Source organism: Engraulis encrasicolus, chromosome 3 (assembly GCF_034702125.1).
Source record: "Engraulis encrasicolus isolate BLACKSEA-1 chromosome 3, IST_EnEncr_1.0, whole genome shotgun sequence".
NCBI classification, from domain to species: domain Eukaryota; kingdom Metazoa; phylum Chordata; class Actinopteri; order Clupeiformes; family Engraulidae; genus Engraulis; species Engraulis encrasicolus.
The window spans coordinates 9845550-9857172 of NC_085859.1; the positions used below are offsets into that span (position 1 = coordinate 9845550).

The 11623-nt window shown below is 46.0% G+C and overlaps 1 protein-coding gene and 3 long non-coding RNA genes across 4 annotated transcripts; 3 read left to right on the forward strand and 1 right to left on the reverse strand.

Annotated features, from left to right (window-relative positions):
- The first annotated feature begins 3616 nt into the window (after positions 1-3616).
- On the forward strand, positions 3617-5964 carry LOC134445668 (uncharacterized). The gene is made up of 3 exons (XR_010034333.1): positions 3617-3886; positions 4664-4690; positions 5288-5964. It is a non-coding gene; the product is annotated as an uncharacterized LOC134445668 (long non-coding RNA).
- A 102-nt stretch (positions 5965-6066) lies between these two features.
- On the reverse strand, positions 6067-7250 carry LOC134445670 (uncharacterized). The gene is made up of 2 exons (XR_010034335.1): positions 7084-7250; positions 6067-6371 (listed from the first exon to the last, which is right to left on the reverse strand). It is a non-coding gene; the product is annotated as an uncharacterized LOC134445670 (long non-coding RNA).
- A 693-nt stretch (positions 7251-7943) lies between these two features.
- On the forward strand, positions 7944-8761 carry LOC134446530 (antigen-presenting glycoprotein CD1d-like). The gene is made up of 2 exons (XM_063195893.1): positions 7944-8253; positions 8436-8761. The coding sequence occupies exons 1-2, from the start codon at positions 7944-7946 to the stop codon at positions 8759-8761; spliced, it is 636 nt and encodes a 211-aa protein (XP_063051963.1).
- A 158-nt stretch (positions 8762-8919) lies between these two features.
- On the forward strand, positions 8920-9609 carry LOC134445669 (uncharacterized). The gene is made up of 3 exons (XR_010034334.1): positions 8920-9026; positions 9172-9219; positions 9527-9609. It is a non-coding gene; the product is annotated as an uncharacterized LOC134445669 (long non-coding RNA).
- Positions 9610-11623: the final 2014 nt, after the last annotated feature.

Below are 11623 nucleotides of genomic sequence, written 5' to 3' on the forward strand. Positions count from 1 at the left end.
TCTGGCCGGACAGCCTGTGGTGTTTGTTGTTACCTGCACCAGCCCCTTTTCAATACAGTCCTTTTTCGGGTGCACACAACACCTATATATATTTTTTCATGGTCCTTCGAGCCGGATACAACAATTGCCACAGTGAAGATGTCCTTCTCAGAGGATCAGACACATACACGCATGGACTACCCCATCGTGGGACACAGCAGGCCCCGGGAGGTGACACCGTCTCCCCCTGCTGCTCAGACCCACCTCGACGCATCAGCAGCGATCCTCACCGCTCTCAAGCACCTGAGAGAGGACCACAGGCAGACCTTCCAGGCACTGCGAGAGGAAAGCAGGCTGATGCGTGCAGCCAATCAGCAGCTGAGGAGAGACGTGGACTTCCTCATGCAGCAGCACCTAGCCGGTCTCCAGGTGCCAGCTGCTCCAGCGTCCTCTTCCGTCAGACATCACAGCCCAGGTCATCCAGTGAGGGATCACCGGCATGTCCCAGGACCAGAGGCACGCCCCCCTTCTCCTCAGCCTGCACAGCTGGACGATGACAACTTCCCGCCACCTCCTCCGCCAGTGTACTACACTCCAGGCGATGCAGCAGAGTCACCACCCCGGGTGCCACCACTGCTGCATCCTTCCTCGCCTGGGCATGCAGAACCAAGAGAGCACGAGAGGTGTCAGCAACGGCCACCAGTGGACAGCTCACGACCCCCCTCATCTGCACAGAGACAGCAGGCTGTGCCTCACTCATTGGCATCCAGAGGGCCACGGGTTCAGACCAGCACACGCAGCTGCAGTCCTCGCAACAGTCAGCGAGACCGCCATCTCCGCCGCATCAGGAGACGTGTCCTGTCAAGTCCGCTGAGCCATCTTCATCACAGTCGTCATCGTCATCATCTTCATCATCGTCATCGTCTTCGTCGGCTCGTCAGAGAGAGCCACAGAAGTTCTGTCCGTGCTGCAGGACAACAGAGCACTACTTCAACCAGTGCCCTGTCTTCACATCGTTCTCCACTCAGCAGCGAGTGGAATGGATCACGGCTGGACACAAGTGTTTGAGGTGTGGTCGGGATCACCAGACAGCACAGTGCTACCTGAAGGCTCGCTGTCAGCAGTGTAACCGCACCCACCTCGAAGTTCTACATGAGGTCAGCAGTCCAACCTCAACCTCCACTTCACAGAAGTCAGCCACCGCCCGTGAGCCTGTGAACTATTGCGTCACCTCAGCACGCAGTAGCACGGTGCTACTCAAGATGGTGAAGGTGTGCCTTCATCACCGCGGGAGGAAGGTGGAAACTCATGCTATCCTGGACGATGGGTCAGAGCGCACCATCCTCATTCACAGTGCCGCTCAGAGGCTACATCTCCAGGGTCAGAAGGAGGAGGTCTCACTCAGGACTTTTTGTGAGAAACAGAGGCCCGTCTCAGGGAGATCAGTCTCCTTCTCTGTTTCACCTGCTGATCAGCCCCGGAACCAGTTCCCTATCAAGCAGGCATTCACGTCGCCAGAGCTTTGCCTGTCCAGCCACTCCTACCCAGTAGAGGCCCTTCAGGAGACCTACCCTCACCTCAGAGGTCTGCCTCTACAGGAGTTCACGGCAGCTCACCCCCTGCTGCTCATTGGCTCCGACTGCCCTCATCTCATCACGCCAGTCAAGCCAGTGCACCTGGGCCCTTCAGGTGGGCCAGCAGCAATGAAGACTCGACTCGGTTGGGCGCTCCAAGGACCAGCCCAGCTTCAGCAGTCACCCTCAAGCTGTCTGTTCACCGAGGAACAGACACCTGCCAGCCGTCATCAGTCTGCCAAGCGCCAGCGCCACACCTCAGGCAGGCTGGCTCAGGCAGCGGCTAGTAGGCATGGTCAGAAGCAACCAGAGGTCCACAATGAGGCAGTCAGTTCTGCCAGCAACTCAGCTGACAGCCACAACTGGCGCCCCCCTCTGTCTCAGCTTCACCCATCATCCCCGGGTCAGGTTGTGCGTCACACCAGCACCACCAGTGGCAGGAAGGAGCCACAACGCACACCTGTCAGAGCCCGTCATGGGGCGGCCACCCTCAGCGCTGCCATCAGGAGTCCTTCCCCAAGTGTCCACCCCAGGTCACCTGTTCAACACAGCCATGTGCAGGAGCAGCAGCAGCAGCAGCTACACCAGCATCCCTCCACTCCAGCGTCGGAGCCTCATCGGTCCAGTCGCCGTGGGCAGATGGGGCGGCTCAGACATCCGACCTGATCTTCCTGTCATCCCAGCCGTGCCAGGAGCTGGTGGCAGTTGGCAGTACGGCTTGGGTCTCGGACCAGACCACACGCCACCTGTCCTCTGAACCATCAGCATCCCATCGGCACCCCTTTCACCTCACCATTTTCAACTTTGCTACACAAAGTTGGGGGCGGCTGTTAAGAATTGTGAGCCCTGAGCCCCTGAGCCCTCAACAGTCAGGCCTCTCCTCACTGCTCTTAGCAGGTTGCCCATCCCACGTTGCTGGTGGGATACCTGTGACCCCCCTCCTACTGCTCCCCCTGCTACTGACATACAGACCCCTTTCACTGACCTACAGACCCGGTACTTTTCCGTCATGCACCAAGTGTGTGGGTAGGCAGTGATTGGCTCAGCAAGCAGACCTTCCGGCTCCAGAGGTGGGTCCTGGCCTGCTGGTAACACCCCTGGCTCGGCACCCTGCTGTGCTGCTGGGAGCATATAGGGCCAGGACAAGAGGTCACCACAGACCACTCATCGGACGGGGACTCCATGCACACTTGGGATCCATCTCTCTCATCATCTTGGACGTTTCAGGATCCCAGCGTCCACTCATGTACTCTTGCCGTGCGTCTCTGAGAGTGAGTTTCTGTACTGTGTTGTTACTATGTTATGTCATGTCTGTATTGTATTGTGTTTACTGTACAGTTTGTATTGTTTAGTGGCTGCATAGTATATGTACTCATTTCTCCATGCCGCGGTTCTACCATAGAGTACATTGGTTCAGTAATGTGCTACTGCGGTGGAGTAGCGATTACATCTCTATGTTTGTTTAATGCATGCTCTGTGTGTCTGCTTTAGGCAGGCACATATCCATGCCCCAGTCTGCACAGCTATTGTAGGTAGCTGTGTCATGTTCCCCTTCTCATTCCCCCCTGCTTAAGTGGCTGCTTGTAGGCAGTCACCTTCATGTTCCCCCTCCCCCTTGGTAAGATAGCAGCTGTAGGCAGCTATCCTCATCTCCTCATTGTATATATTGTATATACTCTGTATGTGTAATTTCCTTTTTGCATCATTATGTGTATATTCATTCATGTATATGCTTATGTCTTTGTATTTTCTATTTTACTTTTATAGTAAAACCACGGTTTACCACGGTTTCACGGTTTCCCTTCATCATCTGTGTGTGTTTTAACCTGGCTCTCACTCAGATGGATTGTCATCCATCTGGAATTATGATGGTAACCTTGCTGTTCTAGCCCGTGGTGTATTCAAAAAAAGCTCGAACGTGATTGGAGACAGTGACGTACTACTTCAACCAGTCACATCGAAGCGGCCCGTGACGTAGTTTTCAGCGACGCGAGATAGAAGCCACAACAGAGCAGTTAGCATGTTGACAGTAGTTCCAGCCCAGCTAGCATGTGTATAGTGGATCATTGCTGGCGTTCGAACGGCAAGCCGCCTGTGGTATGCCACCTGTGTCCGACATCAGACCACTGACGGTTACAAAACACACAAGGCATCGGTGGATTTTGGTTGGCAATCCGACATAGTGCACGAGTACTCTGCAGGGTCCAAACAGCGGCATGCTACCTGACAATCCATCTGCGTGAGAGCCAGGTTACATGCTACCAATGGAGGAGGACCGCCTACTCATTTGGTGCCAGCATCGTTTGCATCAGATAAATCACAACAAAGATATGGTAAGTTAGATGTCTTGAAATGGCTATATTTTCTTTTAGTGAACACATCATGGGCATGGGTTTGTCCGTTTCTGACGGGGTGATACATATTGCAGACAAAATGGACGTCTGCTTGCCACCAATGTGACATATATTGATGAATAAAACTTAATCAAGTATGTGTATTTCGCTGAAAATGATTGACCAGCGATAAAATGTTATTCAGACAAAATTGCCAGCCATATGAAAACAATGCAGCCTCAACAGCATGCAGTTGCTACTAGCATTATTGGTTGTGTTCTGGTCATGCCAATTTACCTATGATAATACAGTAAACCGTTTACAGTCCCATACGTTTTGTATATCCTACCATGAGAGAAATATACACCAGGATTGCATTAACTACTCCCGGTGTGCACGATTAACTTCGGGTCTGATTAACTTGGATGGCAAAAAGAGCTGTTCACGTCAGACGAGACAGGATGGGGCGTCTTGAGTTCTATTATAGGCCTACACTTTGGAAACTGCATTACGGTTCGACGAGAGGAGCATGCCGTCGCACTTTTGCCGTTGTTATTGTGCGCGATTGTATTCTCAAACACTTCAGCTGTGGTCAATTCAAATAGTCGATTCGTGAGTGTGCTAAGCACTTCGATAAGTTGTAGGTGACCATCCCTAGTTGATCGGACGACCCAAAGTTAATCGTGCTCAACGTCATAAGCTGGGACACACACACACGCTGTGCCATTGTTAATTGATCAATGGTGATGTCTTTTCTCTCTCTCTCTCCATTATTAGGTGACCCAAGACCCACGGTTATATAAGGTATGTCTGATTTATTACATCCATTGCTAGGTCAGAGGCAAAGAGTACATTACTGAAGCAAGCAAAGCCGTATTGTTAAGGGGTGTAAAACCCATTTGTGTAAACAATTAGTTTTTTTTTCATCGGGGTGGGGATGTGAAATGACTGAGAACCTATTATCAAGGTAAATAGGACCCTTGCTGACCTCACCTGTACCTGTGCCCTCGGAAGGTATCCAATGTTACAGGTTTGAATTCTTAGTAAGAGTAACTGAAAAGTATATGTGCTGTCCTGCACCACTATCCACCTAAACCTACATTAATTTCTCAAGAGACTGTACTCCTCATAACATTACAGTTGACAGACGCTTTTGATCAAAGTGATGTACAAGGGCAGTAATGCAAAATGTGGGTGGAAAATACTCTGTACACAGAGTAAGTAGCATACACTGTTGTTAATGAACTTTAAGTCACCTAGAAATATTTTAAAATGTGTTGCAATCAATTCCCGTGTTGTTTTTGTTCAAAACCTTGTATGTAGCCACAATTGTCACACATAACCTTCTGAAATGTTTGTCTAATATACTTCTATACTTCCTTTGTCTGTGTCTGACGCCAGGAGGTGTATGAAGAAACGACAGCATAGAGGACCCAGCACATCCCCTCACAGATTCCATGCCTTTCAAAATATTAGAACAAGATTTCAAGGCATTTTCCTTAAAGAACTTGCAACATTTCAGGAGTGCGTCACCATTTGGGTTTTCATTTTGTACAATACATCACCTAACACCAAGAACGCTACATTTTGTAAGCTATGTTTCTTGCATTGCCAGTAACCAATATTTAAAAGAAAAAAGAATGTGTATATATAAATTGATATCTTATTTGTCATTATTTACACTTTCATTACTGTACATTGGAAAAAAATAGACAGTGTTTTCTTTTCACAATAAAATTGTATTTACATATGTTCCAATTACTTGTGTACACCATTATTTACACCATTTGTTCAATATTCGATTCGATATTGTGACAAGATTCCACTTCTTTGTTCCTAATGGATGATGGTTAGATTCTGAACTAATGCTGTGTTACATGTTCCATTATGTCTATGAATCTGTCATTAGGGAGAGTCAGTCACAAAAAGCCTCGCTCACAACCAGTAGCATGAAGTACCTTAAAACCATAGGTGGTTTTGTAACTGATGTCAAATGTAAGGACTGTTGTTGACTGCTGCCTCATTAGGCTTTGTCCCAAACCCAGAGCAGACAGTCTCGTTAATGAAAGTGGCACATCTGGTATTTAAGTACACATGTTCTGTACAGCTGTCAGCAGACCATGATAACATTTCCAACTCTTCAGTAATGTCTAGATCTTGGTGGGGTAGTGTAGTGTAGATTCTATACACATGTGGTTGTACAGGCACATTTTGAAACAGGCTCAACACAGAAGACCAAAGAAATGGAATTGTGGTAGGTGCAACACGTATGACCTGGCTGGCTCCAAACTTGTGGTGCGCATGCTCTTCGCCAGCCATTACTGAACTCACTGTCTTGTCTACCTAGAGTGTTCATTTGATGGTTTACAACAGTACAAGTGAGGGAAGAGCCTAATTCAATTTCCACTGTACATGTGTAGCAGCTGGATGACCCGGTCTGTGATGACAATCCCAGCAGACGCTGCCAACGCCATGACTTGCCTACCTGAAAACAACACACAATGTTAAAATAGAATCGGCAAACAAGGCAACTGTAATTCTAAAGACTATAGGCCTAGTATCTGCATTTTAATTCATACCTATTTAAGGCTAAGACCTGAACAGCAGTAGGCTACTATTACTTAGTTTTAAATTTACTGCTGACCGAAAGGGAGACTTGGGGTCCTTGCCAGTAGCTGGTGAGTGACAGGCCTCACCCTGTTTTTATTCCAGTACCCTCTTGTGTAAATTCTGTTTCCACACGAAGTAGGTCTCTTAACCATGCAAAATCTGTGATTACTTTAGTCTTTACCATCGAAACAGGTTAACAACTAGGGCAGAAAGTGAAAAGGGGAAGCCCACAGACCTATATCAATATGTATAGGTCTGTGGGGAAGCCATCCTGGTGAGTTTGAAGTCAGAATGTCGTCGTGAAATAAACATTCCATCTCTCACATGCCGACGTTTTGTGACATGCTGCATTGGCAGCGATCACGGGGATAGTACATTTAATTTAACACGAACTTAGCATAAACAAATTGGTCTGAATGTGACATCTTGGCATACTATTATGATCAACAGCACTCAGTCACCATAGCATGCGAGGTCTGGAAATGAGGCTTGTACAATATTGAATTCACAGTTGTAGCCTACCATGTCAGTCATTGTTTCACACACATCAAAAACACGTTAGAAACAACCAAGAGGTTTTCACTCACCATTTATATGTGGCATGGACCTCTCGACTAAAATCCCCACTTAAAGTTGGTCTTGTAAACAGTTGAGGACTGAACATCGCTGCGCTCTGCTCATTATCCTTCAGTGGATCATTGGAAGAAGAGCGAGAACGTTCTTGCCACCAACTAATTCCTTGTTTTCTGTTCCTCTTTCAAATAATGAATGTTTGGCAGTTTTGATAACACTTGAAATCGCGGAGTTCATACAATATGCAGGCCGCCGTTGTTGTGCTAGCCACTGACTGTGGGGTGTGCTAGCAGCACTACAGTGTTGTCGCGCAAGATGCTACGTCATACCCGTCACCTCACTCCACGATGATTGACATTGACATTATCCAATGGTCGGGGCACGTTTATTTTCTACTCGAGGACTTCGGGCTCGACAAGGCTGAACCAGACCCCTGTGCGAGCTCACGAAGTGTAACGAAGATGCACGAAGCACTAGGGGTCTCGCGAGAGCCAGGCTATGTGTGTTTGACTTCATTGGACATCTTCATACTGTTCTGGCCGGACAGCCTGTGGTGTTTGTTGTTACCTGCACCAGCCCCTTTTCAATACAGTCCTTTTTCGGGTGCACACAACACCTATATATATTTTTTCAAAGACACTTGATGTAAGGTGCGCCGCTCTTTTGTTTCATTTTAAGTTTTCATTTGGGTCAGCACCCTCGAAGTAATTAATGAACTCTGAGTGAAGCTTGCTCCCTACTACAATCCCATAGTTTGTGCATGTGCGTGTTGCCCTACATTGCATAGCTGCACAATTTCTTTCAGCCAGATGGCAATGGCAATGGCAATGGCAACGAATTGTAGTTAACAATGTTATATAGGTAATCTGACTGTATGATTGTCTTCCTTTTTGTTCCCCCTATAGCAATACAAGTACAGCAGAGGTTGGCTGGTTGTCAGCTACATAACAATGGGACCCCTGGTGTATTTAAAACCTTTGATGCATTCAACGGGGAAGACAACGGATGGCTTCATTTCAGTGTGCAGCAGGAAGAAGTTCAGTTTGAGGGTATATGGTCATCACCGTTTGACCATATAGAAAGAATACAACTACAGTGGATGCATACAAATATATACAGCCCCATGTGCATCAAAACACTGAAAAATAACCTCCATGCACGACAAAATGATGTGAGAAGAAGAGGTAAGACTGTTAACTGTATCTTTCAGTTAACAATGAATGCATTTTATACTAATGGGGCTACCTGGGTACTGACAGAATGAGGATGCATTCCTGAAAGACATTGCGATTGTAATCGTGAAACATACTCCCAGATAGGCTAAATTAATTTATAGTAAAGGTTTTTGACGTCTCATCCGCTGCAGTGAAGCCCAGAGTTCGGCTCCTCCGGCAGAGAATTCCAGACTCTGGAGGGGTCAGAGTGACCTGCCTGGCCACTGGCTTCTACCCCCGTCACATCAACCTGACCCTGCTCAGAGACGGCCAGCCTGTGCCTGACCACCAGATCACTGGGGGGGAGCTGCTACCTAATGGAGATGAGACGTACCAGATGAGGAAGAGCCTGGAGGTCAGCACAGAGGAGCTACAGCAGCATCACTACACCTGCACAGCTCAACACCTCAGCCTGGACAACAAACTGGATTTTGGATTAGGTACTTGTATGTCTGTTGACAAAAATGTGCAAGAATAGTATAGCATTCATTTTTGTGGTTATATAAAAACAAGACTGTGATTAAAAAGAAAAATTGAAAAGGGAAAAAAAGATGTCTTTAAAAGGGTTTCAGTGACGTTGTAGGAATAGGAGTGTATGATTTGACAGATTTTGTTCATGTCTGCCATAGAGGATGAGCCAGAAGGGCCTTTAGTGGCCATGGTGCCATCTGCACTAGTGTTACTGGTGCTAGGTGTGACTGGAGTCACTACTGGATTCATTCTATGGAGAAAGAGAAACCGATGTAAGTAGCTTCATATATATTGCACATACGTTACGTGTTTATTGCTAAGAAGGAACTGACATTGTTATACTGTATGCGTGAAAGTCATTGGTCTCTTGTGATACACAGTGTTATATAACCTACCTTTCTACTTGCCCTTATGTAGGTACGCAAACATCAAGTATATCAACCTCCTCCTATACAGTGGCCTCAAGTAAGTTCTTTGTAATCCAAGTCATCAACCAGGGCTGTTGTGCCACTGATGTTACCCATTAAATAGGCTGATGGACATGAGACTGTAAAGATGTAGTTTGAGTTTCGGCATAAGTCTATGGAATTTCATTGCCATTTCCATTAGCTTGTTACAAAAACAAAGTTACAGTAAAGTAATGCATCCACGAATGTGTGTGTGTGTGTGTGTGTGTGTGCATACATTATGCACCCCCTTGCATTTTTTTTGTATCGTGTTTACCCATTTTAAGACACTCTGACCTCTCATATTTCCTAATGTCTATTTGCAGGCACCGTACAGGAAGACACAACCACAGAAAATGCTTTATAAAACTGCATACTGAATGGGATTCCTGAAAAGCCTACAATTACATAAACAATAGTGGTGGCCGTTATCGGCGTTAACGTGCTGCGATAATGTGAGACTTAACGCACGACAAAGAAAATATCGCACGTTAATCTTTTCTCAAAATATGGATTTGGGGTTTTGGGGATGCACGTCACCATAGCGTTCGATGGACAGACGCTTTCAGACTGCCCTCCAGTCGCTTCGCCTCTCCACCTGTTGCTCAGCAGACCTACTAAATATGAACAGTGTTTGCATGCTGTAAACATTATGCTCTCTACCGTGGTAGGTGTTGTTTTAGTGCTTTTTCATAAGTGGTAGACTAGAGAGACGTTGCTGTTTGAGGTGAAGCAGACATTAGGCCTATTGTGTACCAGTCCGACATAGCCTACATTTCCTCATGCATTGCATGGAACACAACCAACAGTCCTGTTCCAGAAATCTTGCCTGTGCCATAATTGCAAAACATTCCGTGTGATACACATTTTGAAGATTGTCAAACTGAAACTGTCAATATCTACTCTCGCTAAATGTTTGTGTCATGATCGCGCATTTGCGACTCATGTCAGACGGTAATAGGCCTACACCTCACGGTTGTTGCGCTTGATATAGCCTAGCCAAACTGGCGGTCGTCGCGCTTGACTTTTTTTTGCAAACTGAATTGATTGAGTTGTAACTCCGCTGGCATTCTAACTTAGAGAACAACTGTCAGGTTTAGGCCAAATCGATGTGGGCCAGTGCTTTGGGTCTAGAACTAGCTCTAGATATCTAGTAACCTGGCTCTGACTTTGCTGTAGGCCTACCTGCTGCGCAGCTCCTCCCTCTCTAAAGGAGCCGCCGCCCTTTTTAACGGTCAGAGGCAGATTCATTCTCTCTCTCTCTCTCTCTCTCTCTCTCTCTCTCTCTCTCTCTCTCTCTGAAATGCTGAATTGTTGAGGTCATTTTGTTTAAATAGTCTAAATGTTTCATAGATGTATCTGTATTTGCCTTTACAATTTATAGCACTGTTCATTTTGAAATTTCAGTATATTATGACCGTAAATGCTTCCTAACATATTCTAAACAGTTTTCAAATGTTGCAGTGATTTTTTCTCATCACCAAGTATCAACATGACCATTTTTTTGAAGATGATAGATGCATTTTGGAAAAAAGAGATGAGCTCTGGTCTAATGTGCCATCTTAAGAAACCTCCAAGGTTTTTTTTTGTCATTTTTTCGCTAGCGTGCCTATTCTGAATGAGCCATTTTGATATAGATTAATCTAGATTAATCTAGATTCATTTCATAACTACAGTGCGATTAATCTAGATTAAAAAAAATAATCTATGCCCACCCCTAATAAACAACTTAACAGAACTTTATGGAAGCGGTGAAGGTGGAAGTGGCTTTTTTGTTGTGGTAATAAATGTAACGCAATGCCTTCCTCACTGGTCTCCCAGCCACATCAATAAGCAGTTGTTCTGTATGATTTGTCTCTGTGCTTTTCAACTGTTAACTTTACTTGCTGCTATGCTTTTAACATGTAGGCCTATTGGTTGCATTGGATTTACTTTGTTTACTGTCCTACTACTGTAAAGTCTCCTTGAGTATCTTGAAAGGCGGAGCCTTTAAAATATATTATTGTAAATGTATTATTATTATCATTATTATTATTAAATGTAACATGATGAGCCAGACTGGAGTAATTCCAAGAGCAAAGCTGAAGCTTTTGGAACCAGCGTGTGGTCTTCAGACTGCTGAAGTAGCCTTAATACTGTAGGTCAGTTCAGCCATGCTAAGCCTGCCCTGCTACATACGATAGGGAAAAAAATTCAACAACAACAAACCTCTTTAGAGGACAGATCCTCCAGGATGGCTCTGCCCCCATGATTATTCCCTATAGTGAGATGCAAGCCCACCAGGAAAAGTATATTTGCTGCCGCTAGAGGTTGTGTCTAGATTTCCATGAACAGAGACAACAATTGAGTCCCATGTAGAATCTCATTGTCATAACTCAGACACACCCATCATCAGGTTTGCATGAGGCCTATGCACTATGCCA